This window comes from Drosophila teissieri, chromosome X, assembly GCF_016746235.2.
Source record: "Drosophila teissieri strain GT53w chromosome X, Prin_Dtei_1.1, whole genome shotgun sequence".
In the NCBI taxonomy this organism is placed as follows: domain Eukaryota; kingdom Metazoa; phylum Arthropoda; class Insecta; order Diptera; family Drosophilidae; genus Drosophila; species Drosophila teissieri.
Window position 1 is genome coordinate 11,437,841 of NC_053034.1, and position 23,932 is coordinate 11,461,772.

Consider the following 23,932-nt stretch of genomic DNA (forward strand, 5'->3'; position numbering starts at 1 on the left):
AATCAAGCAACAAATCAAAGTTTCCCTTCTTGAAGCGATAAAAACAAGGAAAAATATATTTTTGGTTGGGGGGGTGGCTCTATATACCAATCCCAATCCCAATCCACAGAAGAAGAAGATGCCATTTGATAAACATTATTGAACATGTCCGACAATTTTTCAACAGCAATCGCGTTCCAGCGTTCCCGGGCATTTGATGGATACAAAAACGATTTAAGGGGGATACAAATGACAAGGCGTTTCTTTTTTGGCAGCTGCACAAGTGATTGATTTTCAACCAGGCCGGGAAAGAGGAAAACTCGGGGAAATGTAAGAAAGTGGGAGAGCTTGCCACAGTGGGCGGCAATTGCCCAGGGGCGTGGCACCGGGCGTGGCACCGACGGATAGTCCGTGCACGTTTAATTGCAGCCGGCGGAAATCGCACAAGCGTAAACACACATTTCACATCTGTGGCCGCCAATCAATTGATTTCCGCTCATGTTCAAATGCATGGATTCACTGGATCGAATCAACGCAAAAGCAGAAAGTCTTTAAGTTTTTAACTTGGCCAACTTAAGAACAATTGGGCAATTTAAGATATTTACTGGGCTAAACTGCTAAATAATCATGAATGAAATGCAAATGCAATTGGCATTCCTTTTTTTAGCTTCAGTTAGGAAAAAAGAGCCTGTCTAATTGGAAATGTGAGAAATTTTTATTTGAACCACTTATCTCGAGGAGAAACTCTTTCCAAAATGGGTGTCAATTTATCAGGAATAACTCGCATACATTGGGTTATATTTTCATACAAATTTGACAGATGCTTCGGACACAGCAGACAAATGTCCCAATCTCAATCATCATTCTGCTATGCCATGCTCCTCGTCATCATCATTATCATCATCGCATCATCATCATCATCAGCCTTAACCATTCGTGTCCAGTTTGACTGTGCAACTTCCGGTTGGCGTCCCTTCCGCTTGTTTGATTGCTTTTTGCCCAGTGTGCGTGACGTGACCGCCGCGGCGGTTGGAAAAGCGGTATCTAGGATCTGGAAACTGGGATCTGGGATGTGGGTTGTGGGATCTGGTCCAGCATCGGTTCGCTCTGAAATTGATTGAGTTGTGCAGTGGCCAGTGTCCTCCTGTTTGTCTTTCTGCCCCTGTTGGGCTTTTTTTCTGGTCCTGGCAACATTTTTGCGGCGAGTCGTCGATGGCTTTCTTCCGCCTGTGAAACGCGTCGCATAATTAATTTTGCCATCGGTTGCAAACTGTGCGTGTGTGTGTGTGTGTGCTGGGAAATTGGCCAACAATGCCAAATAAGTTGGCCGTTAAGAAATCGATACGGCATTTGAATAAATCGAATGATTTATTCATTCAATCGCTCACTCGCCAAAGGGGCCATTGAATATTGAGCATTGAATATATGGGTGGGCTAATCACAGCCACAATAGCAATTCAATGTCGAGAGTTCACAAAATTCACGAATAACGCATTCACTTTGCTGGACCGTTTTATTTCGTATTATAACCTTGATAGTTTATGTTTATTTTTTATGAATCCATTGGAATGACAGATTTTTAAATAATTTTTATTGAAATGTAACATACGCCATTTAGGGGTTTTTAATAATTTTCTAAGAGCATTAGTAATACCAACAGACTGAACGATAATTTGCGCAAATATTAGTGACCCACATTAACCCAAGTTTGCACAAGATATATAGGTTATATCCTTTTGGCCCATTCCCTGATTTTCCACACGTAATCCCATCCGCTTCTTGGCCAACTTAGTTGCCATTTCTCCTGGCTTATGTCTTCGATTGTGGCTTTATGTGCGGCACATGGATGCCTCCATTATGCTTTTTATGATCGACTGTCAAGTGGGACTCGTGTGTGGGCGTGGCACTCATTAATAGACGCCGCCTTATGTATAAAACATGGCTTGTGGGTCAGTGGCGTCGGGGGTCGGAAAATAGAGGAGGTCATGGAAAGAGGAGTCATGGAAAGCGCCTAGTTAAGTGCCTTGAAATCGGTATCAAATCCGTCGCTCGTTTCTGGTATCAACCTCTTGAAGGTCACTAACCCCCTTTGATATTTTTCCGACTACTTCCATGCGCGCATTCGTGTCGCCGTTGAGACATTTTGGCATCAGGTTTATTTTGTATGAATTTATGGGCCAAAAGCTTTCTCTCGTCTCATGCAAATTTCTATGGCCACTCACCCACTTGGTTGAGATTGCTCTCAACCAAAAAAAAAAAAAAAAAGAAAGAAGAAAATTGGAAGGTGTGGCAGAATGTGGGAGAAAGTTGAAAAACGTTGGAGTCAGGGGCGTGACTGGGACCTAAATCAAGTTGAGTGCCTGCAAATGGCAATCAGCTGAGAATAATGGCTATTATATATGGATATGGATATGGATTCGTATAATGTAAGCTGGCCGACAAAATGGCAAAACGATGGCATTATGTCATACCCAAAAAAGCAGCGGAGAACTAGTTGAACATGAGTTATGTGCAAATCATTTCATAGCCTATATATAATTGAAACTATGAATAGTTAGCATTTTGTTGAACAATTAAGCTGTTTAAGTTTAATAATTTAAAGTTACGTACCTATTATTTAGCTTTAACGTTGCCATGTTCCATTTGGCTCAAAGTGCCTGGGTCTTATTACCTGACTGTTGAAGTTTCTCCGCCTGGAAACTGGCAGCTCCTCCGATTCCTGCAGCTCATTTGCTATGCCATTTGGTGCTGGTCACGAGGGAGGAGGGGGAGGAGTGGGGGGAGGGGGAGGTCAAAGTGCATAGAAGTATATGGCATATATAGCGGGCCAAATGGGGCCAGTTGTTGGATGCAATTTCCAGATTTGTGCGTGTTTGCCCCACTAAAACCCCTGCATTCTACTTCTACCTCCGCCCCTTTTAATTCGACGTGTTGCATAATTGAGGGCCTGCACAATCAGAAGGCCTCCCCCCCCCCCTACACTTGATCCCCCCTAAAGCCCCGCCCAGTTGTGAGTTCGTTTATAATTCAAAAACGTGCCGGGGAAATGCCAATTTGCTTTCAGACCAAATCAAGCGCTACCCAAAGGCATGCAACAAACAAACAAGCTGGCAAACATCAACTGAAAGTGAAACCCCAAAACGGGTACAATAGCAAAACATCTGAGGGTTGCAAACAAATGCGAAATGGAAAGTGGAAAATGGAAGGTGCGAGGTGGGAGGTGGAAAGTGGAAGCTGTGGAGAATTGCAGCATTTTTGGGAAGAACGTGACAACGCCTCCGTCGTTTCACCGCTGGCCAATTTGCGACAGGTGCTGCAGATGCCCGGAAAGCGACAATAAAACATACCAAAAATAAAGTTAGCACAACACAAATCTCGATCTAATACACTGCGCAAAAGTGCTGTGAACTGAAATTGATTTTTAAAAATGTCCCATTGAAAGACGTGTGCAAATCATACAGCAATTGGCAAATCTTAACTGAAAATACCATTTTTTTACATGGGCATTTCCTACGCTTTATGTGGTATGCATTTTTTCGTTCCGTGTATTTTCCATTTCCGTCGTTTTTGCCCCCCTCCAGAGGCGATAACGAAAATCCTTCGGCAAATTGTTGTGTTAACCGCCCGACTACGTGAGTTTTTGCGAGGAGAACACTATGTAACGGCTGGGCTGTGGAAATTCAGTGGGCGAGAGTGGAAAGTGGGCGTGGCTGGCTAAATGGCCAGCGCATGCAGCACGCAATCGCTGGTGGACACTTCCGCAGATAATAAATGGCGCACGGCGGAGACATCGTATTTAACTCAAAAATGTACTCGGCCAGCGGGGCAACCTTTGACCCCCCGAATGACCCCCAACTGCCACGCCCCCCCACCACTGCAAAAAGGAAAAAGGAAAGGAAAGGAAAGCCCGTGGGTCACGCGATTTACGAGACAGAGGTTTATTTTTAGACATCCTTTTTTGCGAGGTTGGGAGGTATAATTATTACGTGGCAAAGTAACAACTTCGTTTGCTCAGAGGAATTTGGGAAAGCGAGCTCGAAATGCGAAAATGGTGGAAAATAAATGTAAACTGTTTGTTATAAATGAAATATTTCTATAAAATAGCAGACTTCTTTTGTTCGAAGGCGACTACTAAATAAATACACAAGAGAACTTTTCCAAATAATACCTTCAAATATTTTAATCTAATGAACCCACGAAATAATTTATATGATAGGCAGTAGCCAAGCTCTTCTCGACTACATATTTCTGGCCCATTTGAAATGGCCACACGTGTCCACCTGGAGCCTCTTCAAGGACTTGCCTGCTGCGTACGCGTGTGCGGGAATGTCCTGCGAGAATGTCCTGCGAGATTGTTCGACGAGGGTTCGAAAGTGTGTACGAGTATTTGTGCGATGGTCACGTGCCTTCGTTTAGTTTGCATATCGCATATCGCACATCGCACACGCACCCTTGGGGGTTTCTGGTCAACTTTTGTGTGACTTTTGTGGACCCCCAAGCCACTCGGCGGCTGATGTCATAAAGAAGTTGCCTTTTCCTTGCTCTCGACCTTTCAGCTTCCTCTTGCCACACTTCCTTTTCACTTTCGCTGGCCTTTCAACTTGCGTTCTGTGCTTTCAGACGGCTATATTCGGCGGCGGCTAATGACTGGTGAAAACACGGCCCCGCACTCTGATTGAATGCCAGCTGAAGAGCGACGAGAGTTCTCGCAAAAAATCTGCAGCCCACGTGGCGTATGCGCAATGTTGGCGCCTAGCTTTTCTCATTCCAACTGCAATTAGCAGGGGCGTGGGCAAAAGGGGCCAGCTGCAGCTGGACAGCTGGGCAACTGGCGGATGGCATTTGTAATGCTCAGAACGAAGGCGCCGCACAATTGAGACCAACTGGTCATTGGTTTATAGGAATGATAACTTTGTAGACTAACTTCTGGATAAAATAATTAAAAATGACTTGGAAATGAAAAGGAAACACAAAAGCATATTTCATTCATTATTTCATATATAAATATTTCTAAATAGTTATTATTATTTCCAAGTTATTATTTTCCCACTTACAGCCATTTAAAATGTGTTTAAAGTGCATAAATGCCATTATGATCCCACTGTGCCTGCCGCACAATGGGCACTGCCTCCTGCCGCCGCGAAACGCACACGTGTGGCCATTCATTTATTTGGCCAGCGATGGCATGTCCTGAGTGTCCTGGCCCAACATGTCCTTCGGCTGATGTCAGAGAAGCTTTTAGTGGCCACAAATCAGAGCGGGCGAAATTCTTTTGGCAAACAAACCGAGATTATTCAGTCGCCCCAGCTGCGCGAACAATGACGTTGTTTGCCTAGTTTTTACTGTGGGGGCGTGGCCCCAACCGCCTCCAAAGCACACACACACACACACACACATAGAAATTCAAGCAGCGCTCATTATGTTTTACCCCAGGGGCATTATTCATTTATGCATTGCCAAAGGCGCGTCAATAAAAATTTTCCCGCTCATTAATTTTTATTGCATACTTTTTGGGGCTAGAACAAAGTCCTCTGGCTGCGTGTGTATTGGTTGTGTGTGTGTGTGCGTGTTAGCAATTAAGCCGAACAAGGCCACAATTTCGAGCCTCAAGGGTTTGGAAAGTTTAATTAAACGGAGCGGGCATAACGATTATGATCCCGAGTGCCGAATGCCGAACACCGCGAGTTCCCAATCCCGAACTCCCGCTGTCCACCATAATGAGTGCGTCGCCGTTGCACTCTGCCCGAAACTCGCCCTCCATTAATATCCCATTGAAGTTGCAACTAATTAAGCGCGGCACAAACGGACGCCGCATAAATGGTTTCTCATTAAAAATTAATCGAAACACAAGAGCAGAAACTGTGCGCACTGAAGTGGAGTGGAGGGGAGTGAAGGGGACGAGAGTCCTGCGGATGGGAGGACATTAAGGATCCATGGGTCGTCGTGCATGTTAAGCTCACTTTTGGCCCGATGCCATGGCCGAAATTGATGGCCAAAACGAAATGACAATACATCAAAAAAGCACTTGTCGTAAATCACTCAAAAAGCAGCCAATACGTTCGTCGCGTGCCATATTTCACACTAGTTTTTATGAGTCGTTTTTTATACATTTTTTGTGATTCCTTCACATACTTTTTTATGTTGCTATTTGGCATTTCATACATCAATTTTGGAGGCATTTATTTTTTCTACCTTCCTCGCGTGCTTTGTGTCTCACTAGTTTTTACGATAATATAACAATATGCAAATCATAAAGTTGTACCTTTTCCTACATATTACATATATTATATTACATTATTTATATGAAGAAAAGGCAGGAGAATAATTTTAATATAGACAGTTTATTACTCTATGTTTTTCTTGCTGCCAAATAAATTAATTTAAAATATTTGTAGACTATAAACCTAAAATAAAACAAAATCATGTGAAATGTGTGAAAGCTAACTAAGAATGGAAAGCTAACTCAGAATACAAAACAAGTGCAGGATGGATATGATTTATGGGGCTCACACTCAATTGCCATAATTCAGATGCAAAAGGCAGAAAAAAAAGAAAAATTTCCTTTCCGTCTGGAAAAAAGAAAAGTAAATGACGATTGTGTGTGTGGGTCACGTTTTTCAGCAGTAAAAAGAAAAATGCATTCGAAATGGGAATGAAATGAGGGACGAAGGATAAGGGGCGGAAGCTGAAAAGGCTAGTTTAATTAAAGATCATGGAAGTTTTCGAAACAACTACTGAAATGTAGGACACCATTTAAAGGGGTTGAAAGCCTTTAAAAATAAACAACCAAAGATAACCATCTACTTGTACATCATAAATACTTTAACACAGCTTTTTCTTAGTTGTTTTCGAAATGACAACACACAACTGTTATTATCTGCAATTACATCTGCAAAGTACTTATGTTTTTATGTTTGTAAAATGCTAATGAAATGAAATGCAGTCACCGGACCAACTTCGATTTCTGGCCAATTAATCAAGGTGTCAATTAGCGAAATGGAGGCCTTCGTTATCAATTAGAGTGTGTCGCACGAAAATAAAGCAAAGCGAAGGAGTTCAGCTGCGAGGCAGGATGTAGCAGGATGCAGCAGGACGCAGCAGGACATCTGCAGATGCAGCGGGAGAGTCCTGCATTCTGCAGCCTGCATCCTGCATCCTGCCGCTCCTGCTGCTTAACGAAATATGCAAATTGCCTAAAAGTATGCCACAGACAATGGCAGCAGAACAAACAACAGCATTTTGCAATTAGTGCAACTGTCAACAGGACATGGAAGGCGAAGGCTGAATGTGGGCGGGGCACTTCTGTCCCTTCTGGGTGTCCTAGCCGGAATGCTGGTGGGTGGCTGCTGGCTGAGTGGGTGGTGAACTGGTGGACTGGTGAACTGATGGGCTGACACGACAGACGAGAGCGCCATGACCAAATGCAAGGTCGTGGCCCATCAACGCCATTCACTTGAGACCTCGCTCTCCGGTTCTTGGTTCTTGGTTCTCGGTTGTAGGTTCTCGGTTCTCGGTGCTCCGTTCCGTTCCGTTTCTCCATTTCTCCGGTGCTCCGACCTGTCAGCCAGCTCATCATGTGGCCTAAGTGCCTTTTGGGATTCACTCGGCAGGGCAGCCGTATCATCCCGACCTCCTGACCCCCACACCCACCTACTCACCTACTTGGCCTCCAGTTGGAACAGCAACACGACAGCAGCCACTTGATATTTGGGCTTCGGCCCGGATAATATAAGTTGAAAACCGAAACAAAAACTTTGCACAAGTTTCCTTCCCTTTTTTTTTTGAATAATATCTGGAATCTTAAAGGGGTTGGCCAATAATTGGTTGAAATCTACTTTAGCATTTTTATTTAAAATGTTTAACGGCTTTTAGACAATATTTCAATGAGGAGGTTTCATTTGAAAAGCAATATAAATAATTGGAAAAGTTTAGACCTAACTTTTCTACTTGAGGCTAACATATTCTCCATTGAAGTTTTAACTCGATTACCGGATTATGGCATTTAAACTAATAGAAATTAACCAAAGGAGACTTCAAAGCCTATTAGTTTAATCACCTAACTGAAGGGATTAAAGCATATAAGAAATTAGCTTATTTAAATGTTTGTAAACTGACCTTAAAACGTATCGTTAGGTAATTTAAAGTTGGGCTGCAAAACAATGTTGACTTATTTTCCCCAGATCCTCTCACCTTCTGCCTGAAACTTTTGTGCTGAGTTTTATGACTGCCCGAGTCACGATTAATTTGGCTTTTTGTGTTTATGGCCAAACTTAAACTGGACTTGTTTTGGTTTAGCTGGACTTTCACCCGCTTTCTCCTTCCAAACTAACCATGTAGATATGTTCGTTTGTGTGTTTAATACCCCACCTTCGTTTTGTTTCTTTGCAGGTAAGCTGGAAGGGACATCCTCAACCTCAGTTGGCCCAAAAGCTGCCTTGGCACAATTTCACGCCCCAGCTGGCCCGAAAAACTACCCCCACCCCCCTCCTCATCAGCCAAATGAAGGCAAATAGCAAATGGCCGGGGGGGAGGAGGGGGGAGGAGAGGGTCGGGCACGAAAAACAGCTGATGAAAGTAGTGGAAACTCTAATTGAATTTCTTGTGTGCATGTGTGTAACTGTCGCCGGGACCAACTTTCAATAGCATTTCCATTTAAATTTCCCAGCAGCAAACGAACTCCACGAGTTTGCCGGGGGAAGAGGGAAGGGGTAATGCCAGCGATTACATAACTTGCACTTTAATACAATATTTACAGCTCACAAATGGGAAGAGTTATTATGAAAACCTGTGTTCTTTTCATTTCATAAGACTTTAGCAAAGGAACAAAAAATAAGGAATTTTTAAATGTTCAACGATGTTTTTGTTTTCCCAATGAGAAAGCATATTAAGCAGCATTTAGCTGCAAAATGCTCAAAAGAAAATCCAAGGAAAACAAAAATCGTACGCATGTTTTATCCTTGCTTAAAATCCTGCTTAAAATCTTTTCAATCCGTTCTGGTTTTTGACCAATTCCAAGGGAAGGCAATTTATCAAAGCTTTCTTCGGTTTCTTCAGATTTTCGAATCAATGCCAGACAATGATGGATAGCAGCTTTTCCCTGGGGAAATGTTCGCCACCCATATGCCAAATGTAAGAGCCCAAACCAAAGCCAGCCACAGGAAAATAAAAAGTGAGAAAAAAACAAAAAAAGTAGATGTGAAAACTCAATTAAATGGTGCAGCGCATTTGGATCGCCTGCGTAATGGACGCACAAGCAAACACTAATGCCCACGTTCCACTCCTCGTTTTTATGGCCACAAAGTCGGCAAACATTTAAAACCTCATTCAAATGGCGCCATGTGGCATTTAAGTCCCCCGAGAAGCGTATGTGTGGTGCTGGCTATATATATATTTAGATATGTACATATATGTGTATGATTTTATATGCATATATACAGACGAGTATGGCACGCCTCCGGTTATAGACAATTAGTGGCACTCGACAATCTGCGAAAACTTTCTACAATTCCCCACGCGATTTTTGTGCTTTGTTTGGGAGAAAAAATGAGGATAAGGATTTTTTGGGGAGGAAAACAAATAAGCGCCCTGCTAACGATGCCATCGGAAAACTCGTCGGGAAATGGCAAATTAAATTCACGTTAAGCTGCCAAGGACCCAGTACAACAGCAACAACAATTACCAGTACAATAATAATAATAAAAATTATAATAAATTATAGATTAAAGTCCCGTCAGTGGCAGACGCACAGGAATACGCACTTCGACCCAATGATACTTATTAAAGTTTATGACAGATGGATTAACGCTAAATAATGACCTTTTAACAACCATGAGCTAATATTAATTTATCTGCAGTTGATTATTGATTGCTATCTGCCGATAAAATCCAGCTCTATTTAACTTTGAATTTAAAGCCAATCCTTAGTTCGTGGCATTCGCAAATAGCATGGCAGCAGTTCAGACATAAATGGTTTAGAAATTAATTTTAATGTTTGCCCAGCCACAAAGTTTCAAAGTTCATTACGCATACGCAGCGTTGACACATTTTGCAACACACAGTTGACGCAAAGTGAATTGAACGCCATGCTAGCGGGCTCGTTGAAAAAGTTGAATGTTCATAAATAGTTTCGACACATTTTATTTACAAAGAGTTGTGCATAGTTCATAACTAGTTTGGACACATTTTATTTACACAAAGTTATGCATATTTTGTGTGGAGTAACATGTAACAATTTAGGAGAAGTGCTTAGGCTTTCCTTTGTCAAAATCTAAGCACTAAACACGTATATCCGCAAGGTTGTACATGTTACTTTCCGCTGCCAGTGCCTGGCCCAATATATCCTTACGAACCATAAGGATACAGGGCAAAATGAGTATCTTATCTCGCCGAAACGAGGTGGAGAGCTCTGCGAACTGTCTAGGCCGATAAATAGATGCTTATTATTCAAGTGCGCAGCCATCTGCGACTCGCAAGATGTTACAGGTGCCACAAGCAGAAGCTCCCCCTCCCACGCCCCTGTCAGCCAGTTACCAGCATTTGTGTTAACTTAATAAGGCGTTGCCCGGAGGCAGGTGGGCCCAGGTGGGCGTGGCAGTGGCGGTGGGGAGGCGCCTCTTCACCTGAATTTCGGCCACAGGCAGCTCACGCATGCTGAGCTCGGCAACTCAGGTGGTTTGTAGGTGGTTGGCAGGTGGGGGAATCCCCTGCCATGGCCACGCCCCCTCCGCCAGCACAACCGCCCCCTGATGCCGCCTAATCAACTGCCGCTTATTTATTTAACTTTGGTTTCACATTCGCCAAGCGAGCAGAAGAGCTGTGCATGTGCTTAACTTTCTGGTTGCTGGTAAGGGAAACAGGAAGAAATTGTTGTACGTTTTCAAAAGTATCTAAACCATTCAACAATTGTGTTGTCTTAAATATATGTCATATATGCATAAATATATATTAATAAGCATTCTTACCTACATATATATTTATTTATACAACGCCCTGGTTTATTTTTTGTAGTGTATATAAAGCCAGAGACAATTCAGAGCTTCTCCCTTTCGTCTTTTCGTTTTTTTTCTCGTCCCAGCTGACTGAGTTAAGTCATCAAGAAATTCCATTTGATTTCACCCGAATTGAAATGGAAGAAAAAAGAATGCTGATATTCCGTTTAATATTTAATAGAAGTACATACAAATACAAATTCAATTTAAGTCAGACTCTCATTTAATTATGCATTTATGTGTGTTTGTGTTCGGAGTAATTCATTTAATTACTGTCAAATATTCGATTATAAATTGAACGCGCAATTAAAGCTGATTAAACAAAAATGGAAATGGATTTGCGTGGACGGAATTTTTAAATTTTTCATTTTTTGTGCCGCACAAATGTTGGTTGAGATTAACTTTAACTTTGCGGAGGAAAATCGCGAGGGGTGGAAAATGGGGGATGGGCATGGTTTTCTTTTCATTTTCCCTGCGCTTAATGTGCAAACTTACTCATGTAAATGAAAAAACGCAGGTGGCAAAACTTTTCTGCTCACCCACACAAAGACAAAGCGGACTGAACGTGTGTGTGTGTGTGGATTCCCTGTGTGTGTGTGTGAGGGTGCGCTTGTATTGGCACTCGTATTTACATGATATTTAGAAAACACTCTCTCCAAAACTTGGGGCTCAACATGAGGCATAAGGACAGCAAGGACTCGAACATAAATTAACTTGGCTGCCTGTCTCATTCTTCCTTTGTACGCCCCTCTCCCTCCCTCCCCTCTCCTCTCCTCTCCTCTTGTTGGTCCTTTAAGCCCCGTTGGTGTTGTCCTTATTTTATCGCCTCTTTTGGCCGCATTTTCTATGCGCATACCAATGTGGCATTAATTTCATTTTAGCTGCAACAAACTTTAGCCATTTCCCCACGCGCTGCAAAAATGTAGTTTCTCATTTAAATTGAATTCCGCTTTGATGGCCAGCTGCATTCGATTATGGCCAAAACCGAAGCCGAGCGAATAACGATTAAGACTCAAATGGCCGCCATTCCGCGCTGTTCAAATTGGTCCATTAAATCGCCGAATAAATAACTCTGCGTGCTTATCCCATTTTTTTGTGCATAGCAACTTTGAAAAATAAATATTTAATTCCATAAATGCGCAAACAAGCGTTTGTTATTTATGTAAACTGCATATCTGCACAATAAAATAGAAAAACAGAGAAAGTTGCGCGGAATATTTCAGAAGCCGCTTTCCATAAATTTTGCCAACTTTTTTTCAAATAATAAATATTGCCATACATAAAAATGAATTTATTCATCTTAAATTTAACAGTGATAACAATTAAACTACTAATACGCACCATAGACATTTTTATGCTTAATAAAGCAAATGTATTTCCACAAGACACACAATTAGTGTCTAAAAACCATCTATGGCTTCTTGGCCACTCTGGATTTTGGCCTCATCAACTTGATGTTTACTGTTTATCCACAAACATGCGCATATATTTAGGAATAACATACATATGTACATACATACGATCGCAGTCATCCACATCTGCATAACAATATTTGCATGGCCATCGAGCATTAACAGGCCAAGTTTGGGGCAAAATGGAAAACAAAGCCACTAGTTACACGTGTTGATTTGGCCAGTTTCGCCATTTTGGCCAATGGGTAATAGCAAATGGGAAATGGGTTTTGAGGCTAAAAACGCGGCACTGCGGTCGTGCGGTTATTAAACATGTTGGCCACAAGCAGCCGCGGCCATGTGAGTGCCTCGGAAAAACAATAATCCAACTGCTGATGTTGATTTTCCACGGCGCTGTTGTTGCTGCTGCTGTTGTTGTTGCTGCGTGCTCCTGCATGCTGATTTCCGTTTCCTGTTTACGAGCACAACCACTCACACACACACACACACACACATTCGCACAGCGTTACCCCTTACAAATACAGCGGCGTGTAAAGAGGAGCGTGTAAATATTCAGGGGCATTTCCCACAATATGAAGCGAAATTTTTACGGCATACATTTTTAATAAACCCCTATCCCAGATGCAGGCCCTGCGAGGCGTCTTTTATTCCACCAGCCATATTTCCGATTCGGAAATGTTCGATGGGCACAGTTGTGTGCAGAATAATAGTGACAGCTCTATGAAGAAACTCTATTGAAACTGCTTGGCTTGCATATACATTTTAATTGCTTAAGGATGGTGTTTCAAATACCAACTGCGGATTGAAGTACTACTTTTATAACTCAGACTTGCTACACTCGTGCTGGTATCCCCTCCAAGTGCCATGACTGTGAACACAACTCTTGGCATCCACATTCATATATGCATAGGTGGCTGCGGCTGTGTGAGTGTGCGTGATGCCATCGATAAATATAAATATGCTCTTGAGAGTTGGTCAACGGAATCAACTTTGTATCTCCCACTTCAACGCCGACCATCTTTGTGTCTGGTTGGCGTTTTCGCCTCGATTTGTGTGTTTTACATGCAGAGCAGAAACACCTGCCACCAGAAGTCACTAGAACTCGAAATGGGTGTTTCTTTTTATCACTTCAGCTGACTGGGCTGAATACAACATGTACTTCTTGCTAAACAGCTTACAGATTACTAGTGTTATATTATAAGGATATAAGGTTCACTCAATCCATGAGCCTATAATCTTTATAGATTAAAAATAGATTTTAATCCGCATCACCCTGTGGGGCAGCTGGTGTTTATGGCCAACAGCTTTGGCAGTTACATCTGTTATTTGTTGCCATTTCGCTTGTCGATGGCGATTATTGTAAATCAACTTTGAGCCAAACCAACCTCAAGTGGTTGTAACACTTGTTGTAGCTCCCATTTCAGCCCGTGTTGTTGTCACATCTGTAATCGCATTGGATATCGCATTAATTTTGCAACATTGCCACGCCAATGCGACAAGGCACAAAAAAATGAAAAAAAGAATGAAATAGACGTACGTACAAATACGTAAAAGGAAAAAAATAAAAGGAAATAAATGTTAATCGAGTTCTTGGGACTGACAGTCGATTGAGGTGAGCTCGAATTGGATTGGTTTATGTGTTCAGGATGGCTTTACATCATGCCTGACTGCCCCCTTTTCCCAGCTAAATTCTGAAGCCGCCTCTCAACACACTCACACCCACACACACATACGTAAAGTGTACACACATTTCCCAGTCAGCGGAATGTCCTTGCGGTTTCTGTGCGGTTTTGCGAGTCCTGCATTTGACATATGCGGTGAATTGTAAAATACTCAAGTCAGCAGGCGCCTCGTAAGCAATTTTAGCCTCAAACCGTAAGGACATCCACATCCGCATTCGCAATCCTCTTGGCCTGACAGCATTAATTTCTTTGCGGTCAAAACTTTCTCGGGTAATATTCAAAAAACCAGCAGGATAATGCCCAAAAGGCAGTTAAAAGCTGACTCGAGCATTGTGTGGCTTAAGGTCCACGATTTATGAAAAGTTTTCCGAGTGCCAGATGGATTTCAGGAGCTTTGGTGTGGAAAAACTTTAGCAGCAGAGGGCCTAAAGAGCCTAGATTATTTGCAGGACTTTTGCGACTTTTCAAAGCTTTCGAGGGAACAGGGATTATTTGCGGAACTTTTCTGACTTTTAAAGCTCAAAAGTCCTGCAAAAAAAGGACTTCTAGGAAAGTCAATCTTGTGCCTCAGAAGCTTTTAAGTTGTTTTCAATCCTTTGGCTTTTAAGTGGTTCAGTTTCAAATAAGAAAACGATATTAACACCAGCAAGAAAAGCTAAGTCATAACCAATTTTAATGAAATAATTAAATAAATAATTAAAAAATTCAATATTTTAATGTAAATATTTGAAATTAAACTTAGCAACAGTATAACAAGTATTTAGCAGGGTTAGCAGGTGATCTTTAAAAGAAAAAGTAATTTTAATGAAAATCGAAGAACTGCACTGGTTTTAAACTTGGATGAGCAGGCATACAGGTATTACGATTTGTACAATTTTATCTACAGCTACTATTTTAAAGATTAAGAAAGTAAACAAAAATACGGATCAATGAAACTACATACATATATGTATAGATCTCTACTAAAATTGATTGATTGTTTTAAAGAAATCACTTAAATGAAATCACTCACTTCAGTTTTGAACAGCCAACTACTTTTTCCCAAAAAGCTCAGCACGGACAATTAAAGCTCCGTTCTTTCGATCAGCTGTTTTTTAGGGGCCATTATCTTTTGGCGCCCAAAATCCACCGGAGTGTGTGTGTGTGTGTGTGAGCGTGCTGTGTGTGTTGGTGAAGCGTAAACAATGAAAACGCCCGGCCCCATTTACGCACACTAGTGCACATTCAACACACCGACACAGCGAACTCCTTCACCTCACACACACACAGGCGCACACACACGCACGCACGCACACACACACCGGCACAGTGGACACACACACGCAGACGCAGCAGAGAGATGGCGGACGGAATTTACCGTTTGTTTCGCTCCGCCATTGAGTTTTTGGCATTCAGTTTCATTTTCACTTTCAGTCGTCGTTTGACTTCCGTACGGAAGCGTTCGCTCTGTCGCGCTCGTCCCTCTCACTCTCACTCACACACTCTCCGACTTCGACTTCGACTTCGACTCTCTCTATTGTTGTTATTATTATTTTGATATTCGCTGGCCCAAGTATTTCGCTCAGTGTAGCCCAGGAAAATGTAATCAACTTGAAGAACAAGACCGCAAAAAAACGCACACAGTGGGAATATATTGTGACAAGAAATCAGCCATTAAAGGTGGGAAAAGCGGGGAAAGTTGCTCGAAAAACAACACCGAGAATTATATAGAACAGCTGTAGTTGTTGTTGCTCCCGCTGCTGCTGCCTGTGTGTGTGTGTGTGTTGTTGCATGTGTGTGCGTTACGCCTTTTAACCCCTCCTTCAAATTATCCTGCTCTGTTTTACTTACTCAATGAAAGCAAAACAATCTACACAGAGGAGAAAGGAGAAAGAACTAAAACAACAAATAAATAACCATTAAAACGTGCACTGAACAAAACTGCAGTCGAGTTGCATAGTAAATTCTTCTTAACATTTAAAATGTGCATTTCTGTTTTAATACTTTTAAAATGAAGATTTCAATTCTTATTTTTGAGTAATAATCTGCTAATGGTTTTAAACTAATAAATGATACTGGTATAAATGATAAATAAAGAAACATATAAAATAATAATCCATTTCATGAGGGAAAGCACACAATTCAATAGTAATTTCCCACGTTCTAGCTAATTATCATTTTTTAATATCATTCAAATTGATGGTAAATTAGTTGCAGTGCAGCTAAGCATGTGTGCGTGCCAGGCACATAAATCCATGAGGACATTTTTAATTTCCTGCTGAATGGCGAGCGGAATGCAAACAAACAGCTGACAAACGGGGCAAAGTGTGTCAAAGTCCGTGCTCATATCGTCAGGCTGCAGCAGCAGCTGTTTAAAATGCATGCCCAGTGTGCTACTAAGCTAAACTAGACTATAGTACCTATGGCATAATGGCATATCGTATACTCGTACACTCGCACACTCGCACACTCGTATATACCACCCACAATGCCCGTCCTATTTGTGCGTTCCATCTTCTTGGCCCACAGAAGAAGACAAAAAGTTTTCGCAACCTAAAGCCGAGGGCTGTATATTTTGCTGCCTTCGCCGTCCTTTTTCCATCCTTTCCCATCTTGGCCCGCTGGCTGTGCTCCTTTTGGCCATGTTCACTGTTTGCACACAGCTTCAGATCCCGGCTGTGTGTGTGGCGTGTGTGTCTGTGTGTGTTTGGCATTGATATATGCCAGTGCTTTGGTTAGTGCGGAGCACCCGAGATTGGCCACTGATACGACAGACAGATGGGCTTAAGGATAATACGAGGTTCGGACCATTATCTCAATTTCACAATGCACTTTTGCACGACGACGACATCCTTAGCATGTCATGTACGTCGTGTTCTTTTTTTGTGGGCTATTCTGCTGAAGCTGGCTCAAATGTCATGTGATTGGAGCACAAAATATATACCTTATTTAATTTCACTTGTTTTTGTGCTTAAATTATTCCCAGAATTTAATACAAAGCTGGCAAGTATTTAACCTTTGGCAACTTCCGCTGGCGAGCACTGGCCAAAATAAAATTTCCCCGTTTTACAAGCGGAAACTTTCCGACTTTGGCTCACTAAGAATATGGCGCCGCCCCTTATGGCCAAAATAGTTTCCTGCTTTCCCACACTCACACACACACACACACACACAGCCGTGCGAAAAGTAAGCTGGCGAAAATTCAACAAGATTGTTCAAGGCCATCGAAAGGAGCAGGGGTTTAAAATTGAGAGCCACAGCAACCAAATTGATTGCCCGAAAAAAGGCGAGTGAAAGGCGAAGAAAGCGGGGGGAGGGGGGAAAACCGATGTAAGCAACTGACCGGCCACATCAATCATACGCAGTGTGGTACGTCGTCACAAACATTTGCATAGGCTACTTGCTGCTTGCCCACTTGACCGCCTTTCCATTGGCCAACAATATGCAAATTGCAAATGTGTGCCAAGTTTTTCGCAAAGTTTTCCCTCCATTTTCCTGCTCCGCCATCTCTTCCAAACAACTGGCGCTGCTGAAGTTTCCAGTTTTGCCAGTCTTCTCAGTTTTCTCAGCTTGCTCAGTTTTCTCAGCTTTCTCAGTTTTATGCTAATACTTTCTGCAAAGATTTCCCGCCCACTCCTCACATGTGCCATCCGTGTACCATCCGGGATTCAATTGAAATCTTTTTTTTTTTTGGCGTTCTGCGACTAAGTCGTTTATCTGGCAGCGAACAGTGCCGGCAAATTGAATCAACAGCTTAAAGTTACGGGATAGCACATCATTATGAGCATTATAATCATTATAATCATGACGTCGGTCGCATTATGCGGACGCGTTCAGGTTAAGTCGCTTGACATCGCCGCGATTATGCAAATTTAGAGGGGCTGGAAAGGGCGGCCAGAATTTATTGCCCAAAAAGCCGCCAAGGTTTTGCAGCCTGATGATTGCATAAACAGCTCATTAAAGGACGCACACACACACACACACACACACACTAAGAACGGCATTAGGCGGGAAAAATCTTGGTGCGAAATGGGGCGGGGAAATCTTTACGACGCACATCTCTAATTTAGATAATGCCCAACGCACAACATGGCGCATGTGAGTCCAGAAGTCAAGGCACGAAAATCCGCCACGAAATCCGACAGGACACTGAAATAAAAACATATGATGCCTCACATATGATAACAAAACCACCTGTAGGGGTGTCTACTGATTGCCCACAAGTCAATGAACATCTCTAGCATCTGTAAATCATTTGAAAACCCCGATAGCTATATGTATTTTTCTTTTCTTTTTTTGTACATTTTAAATATTATTATTATTTTGCTGCAATAATTTTTCCATGTGTACACCTAATGCACGCTATAATGGCCATTTTTATTTGATTAATGAGCCGTTTGACTTGGGAACAGCAAAGGCAGCGAGAGCAGCATTATACATGGCCAAAACGCCCTGAGCACTTTTTTCGTTTTCCAAAAAGTGGCAACAGTTTGGCCGGTTCTCAGAGGGCTAAGCAACTTTCCGCCTGCCAACTAATAAGCCAACTCATCTCATCGCATGGCATCATCTCATCTCATCTCGTCTGATTTCATCTCATCTCATTTAATTTCTTGACGGACGCGTAATCCGTGTGATAATAATCGACAACAGCCTCATCATGGTGGAGATACAAAAGCCGCACTCGGCCCTAAAACGACCATCGCTGAAACGGGAGACGGTCGTTGTGAACAACAGTGCGCCGACCATCAAGAAGGTGACTCTGGTGCCCAAGGACGAGGTGAGAAAAGGATCTCTTGGCACCGCCAATTTGCCGGGAAATTCAGCCAATTTGCATTCATTTGCGGTGGGAGAGTAATGCCTTGCTGGCCACATAATTCGATTATTTGTGTCATATTTATAGCTTAATTACTCAAAAGACATGTGTTGGCATTTAAATTGAATTAAATTACTCATAGTGCCTGCGATAGTGACAAATGCCAATTAGATGGATTGATTTTCAATTTCACTGCTAAATTGTATGTCTCTAAATGCCATCTATACTTTTTCCAAGTCAAAACCAATTTGTCGCCGACATTTTGGCTACTGCTTCTTTTCGGCTACATTCGACACCGCAGTCTTTCATGGCACTGGAATATTTTGGCCAAGTTAATTAAGTATGCAAATGCCTTGGTCTTTGTCTTCGTCTTCGTTTTCGTTTTCGTTTTCGCCTTCGTCTTGGAGGGCAGTGGAAAATGTAGTCTAGGTTCTAGGCACGAGTGGATGGGATTAAGTGGCTTCCTTTTTCCAACGCTCATTTAATTGCTTTCAGACGCGCCGCAGATGGGAGTCCTTTGTCCTTGATCCCTTTTCTTGCCGGCATTCATAAATAAAACAACATGGGCCAGATTTCACAGTTTATAAATTTCCGAATTATACACTTCAGCTTAAGAGCGGGTAATTGAGTGGGGAGTGCCACTTTCCAGGACTTTCGATTGGCATTTCATTATTTCGGGTCCTGGCCATAAATAAAACACAAACTCGATTTGCCATATCGATTGCCATATCGTGAGTCCTGCGGCAGTGCCATCAAAAGCAGCCGCTTGCTGGATTTTCACTGCTTTTCCTGCTGCTGGGCGGCTTGCCAGCATTTTCCGGCAAATCTTCGGCCATAAATAAGCGGTCCTGTTCTTTATTACCTCATTTTTGTTTTTTGTTTCTTCATTTTTCTTGAGTCGGAAGTAGCGGATATAAATTAATAACAGAAAATAAAATCAAAATACAATTTTTAGGGCTTCCCAAATTAAATTTGTTGCCACTGATTCACTTTTTCACCCATTCCAAAGTTGTTAAACTCGTTTTAAGCTGACAAACTTTTCGGCTGGCGACAAATGAGGGGAAAAAGTTTTTCAGTAGCTGATTACGGGTTGTGTAGAGGGTTAAGGCGCTCAGTGGGTTAAGCGGGTTAAGCCGTACTTTCCCAGATTCGCTTTTAATTATCCTCATTTGTGAAATGTGACTGGGTTGTGAAAATTTGAACAAAACTCTTGGGCTTTATTGCAATCGAAAGGGATTTAAATGCTAACTCAATGAGTTAATGAGTGATATATTATTTCAACAAAAAAAGGTATATTCCATGCTGGCAAAAGCAAGCTATTTTTCCCTAAACTTCGATCCTTATTGTAACATATGTATGTTCTCGACGACCCAAGGAATTTGCCAACTTTTCCCTTGAAGTTTTGCTGCACTTTGTGGCCACGATAAGACGCTGGCGATGGCCAAAGTGAAAGGCAGGGCCAACTTGGATCAATAAATAAAAGTAGACAATAAATTTTGCATGCCGGGCAAAAGTGGCGATAAGGATAAGCTTAAGCTCTGTGCTCTGCTGCTCTGAATGGATAGAGTTTTTACCCTTTCATTAATAATTGTCAGCCACGCATGAGGGAAATGTGGAAAAGTGGAAATGTGGGCCACGATGGTCACCGTATAAATGGGCCAAAGGACCAAAAGTCCATCATAATGACATAAGTTTTCGCTCCATGTGTGCCGCTGTCTGTGTGTCTGTGTGTGGGCAGTAAAACTTTGTGTACCTTTCTCTATCACTCCCTATTTCTACCCCCTCCTCCTCCCCTTTCTACATTTTTCCAATGCACAGAAAAGAATTCTGAGTTTAAAAATGTATTTTCACTGGAACTGTTTTACTTGTCATGCTGGTAAATTAATGTTTCTTGATCCTCTAAAGCCCAAAAGCTGTAAGTAAGTTTAACATCAATCTAGTTGCATTAAATAGAATTGTTTGAATTTAAATTTCTGTGTTTTTCCGTGCAGCCTAACGACTTTCTCTCCGCTCGTGCCTTCAATGTGGCAAATGATTTTTTTCCACCGGTCCTCAGGAGACCCATTTTGGAATGCTTCCCAGTCTTTCAGGCTTTATTCACTCCATTTGCCCATTTACCCATTTATTCATTTGCCCACCGCGTTTTCTATATCTACTGGTTTGCGTAATATTTGCGCCTATTCTTGCTCTTCCTCGGCCCAGGGCTATAACTTTTTTCTCTGCAATTTCTAATTAAAAGCCGACAGTTAGTTGAGCGCTGACAGCCGAAAAGTATGGATCAACACGCCTGTTCAACGACTCAAGGACTCCAGGATTCATTAGATTATTCGTTGGTGTTGGAGTTGCCTGCCCGCCTTGAAAGTCGATTAGTATTAAGATTGAGTGCGAACATTTCGGCCTTGAAGGAAACAAATTGCCCGGCCACCAGCAGGATACTATGCATTTTGAAGTAAATATATAGATAAGTATTTCCAGCTGCCCTAAAATACAAGTAAAAAGGTGAAAAGCTGAAGCAAATCAGTAAACATTTGTGTGAGAGAAGTTACGGCACAAAACCCCACTTAAGAGCTTAAAAATGTTCTAAGCTTTTATGCAGCTGCGGGGCTTAGATCCTGGAAAGTATCCTTTGTTATGTGGAAGGCTGGACTCATAAAAAAAACTCTAAGCTTTAATGTTAACAATTCTATATTGCATCAAAAACACACAAATTTCAAGTTCTTTAACCTCAATCACTTGGGAGTGTTGGACTAATAAAGTGAGATACTAGTACTTGCATAGCATACTTTCTGGGGCTGCGCCCACTTTTCAATCCTGGCGAGCCCATTGTCCCGCAGAAGAGTTCATAATTTGATTCCTGGACTAGTGGCCACGAATCGTATCGCCGTGCAGCAGCTGCCGTCGAAAACGGAGCAATCACAATTGTCGCCACATACCGCATATGCCACATACATATATGTACGTCATTGTTTTTCGGCCAGCCTCCGGAAATCCAATTAAGTACTTGACGACATGCAGACGGACAGACCGAGCACCGAGCACCGAGCATTAAAAGCCCCCCTTCGCCGAAAATGCAGAAATTCTGAAATTCTGAAATTCCTGCCCTTTCGTCGGGTTTTTTTGTGGGTTCAGTGGAGAATGTTTATGGTGGGCCATTAAATGCAGCTGCAAAGACCGCCACAATGTGTGAGAACACATGAATTTTTGACCAAGGACATAAAGCCCTTTTATGCAACACTAAAAAGTTCCATAATAGTTGCACTCAAATATTTACAGAATCTTATCTCGATTACATACTTTATGGCGCAGTTAAAAATGCTCAACATTTTCTATGGAAATGTTAAATAAGTTGATTTGGTCCCCAATAACATATATGAGATACTTTTCAACAATTGGATCACCATTTCAAATTGTTTTCCTACAGAGACATGTCTACAATTTGTATTATCATAGGTATAAATATTATTTAATAATATATAAGGTTTGCTGCAGTTCTCTGATTCGAACCCCCTTTGTGCTAGGTTGTAGAATGGTTAGAGCAGAATGTGGGTATAATATTTTCTTTATTTTGTTTTTTGGGCGGGGAGGATTTGGATTAATCCTGCGAGTGAGTTATCAACTGCAGACCAGGTCGGAAAATGCAATCATGGCCAGCCAGGATACGGAATACGGACACGGATACGTGGAATCCAATCCTTTGTGGTCCGACCGCAATGGCAAACACAAATACAAACACAGACACATACACATAGACATAGACATACACAGGCAACGTGGAGGTAAAATCAACAATAACAAAGTATCCCCAGCTCAAGCATATGCACTTGTCAGTGGCATCTTCTCCGGAGTGGCAGCCCATAAAAGATGCATCCTAACCCAGTTCGGCCCACAGAAACCCACTGAAACCCACAGAAAGCAACCCATCCGATCCGAGCATGGCTTTGTCAGCTGTCGGCTTTGGTTGCAGTTTAATGGAGCAGGAAAAAAACAAGCGAGAAACAAACAAAGTCCATTGAAATCGGCAAAAAGGATTCTCTCTCTTCTCTTTTTTATTCCACCCGCACAAAGGCGAAAAAATCCTTTAATACAATTGGGCGACTGATGGTTAAAGTCGCATGAAAAACGCTTCAGGCGAAATACAATTAATTTGTTGCCTTGAACATCACTATTTCATATACGAAACTAATTGCGAATTTTCACGGGCATTGCACGTTATCCAATGCACTTTTCCTGTGCATTCGCTGCTCGGCCAGCGAACAATCGAAAAACAAGTGGAGATGTAATCACAGAAAATTACGCGAAAGTACGCAAAGCCGCAGCCTGAATCCGGGTACAGGAATCCGGCATCCTACATCCGGAATACGAAATGCAAATGCAAATGCAGCTCTTGAATCGATAATACAGCGGATGAGGCGGTCCCAGTTTCAGTCCCAGTTTCAGTGCCATTCCCGCACTTTCCTCCAATGGGCATTTAATGAGCTGTGAACGCGCTCACAATGCGCCTGCATTTGGCGTCCTGCCCAAGGACCAACAACAAGGAGTCGATCTGACGACAATGGGCCACAAACAGCAAGACCAAGACCGACAGCAAGGGCAACAACAAAGCCGGCAACAACTTCACTCATTTGCGCATAAATTATGCGCACTCTTTGTCACGTATACGCCCCGTGTGTCGGGCCGGCGGGTATATTAGCACCTGGCATAGCAGAGGCCAAAAGCATTGCTTCAATTGAAAGTCCATGTTTTATATACTTAACTTGCAGCCTAAGTCAATGCTCCACACCGAACAGCTAGAGTTGCACTTCAAAACTCTGATGACAGGGTATCCCGCCAGTCGAGTGCCACTAAGAGGTTCTTCCATTTTGGGTCCACACCTACTGTTGGCACCGACAATTGTCACACCTTTTAGCGGCCGGGCTCGCATTAATAGCTAATGAAGGCACATCAACGACACCCGACCACATGGCACTGGCCATAAAAAGGACCGCAGCACAAAGGAGAATTGGCCGGCGTTCAAATGGCAGACAATTTGCTATTTTCTCTCCCTTTTTGTGGCCATAAATTGGTGATGTTCGGAAACTT

At 42.3% G+C, this 23,932-nt stretch overlaps 1 protein-coding gene across 2 annotated transcripts in view; it reads left to right on the forward strand.

The window, feature by feature from the left end:
- Positions 1-23,932, forward strand: part of LOC122624335 (inactive dipeptidyl peptidase 10) — a 45,007-nt gene that overhangs the window by 15,807 nt on the left and 5,268 nt on the right. The window contains exon 1 of one of the 2 annotated variants that reach the window (XM_043803837.1): positions 18,698-18,817. The exons of the other annotated variant lie outside the window; for it this stretch is intronic. Coding sequence (XP_043659772.1) covers positions 18,698-18,817 — 120 coding nt within the window. Of the gene's footprint in view, positions 1-18,697; positions 18,818-23,932 lie in introns of those variants that run through there. 2 annotated transcript variants of the gene reach the window in all.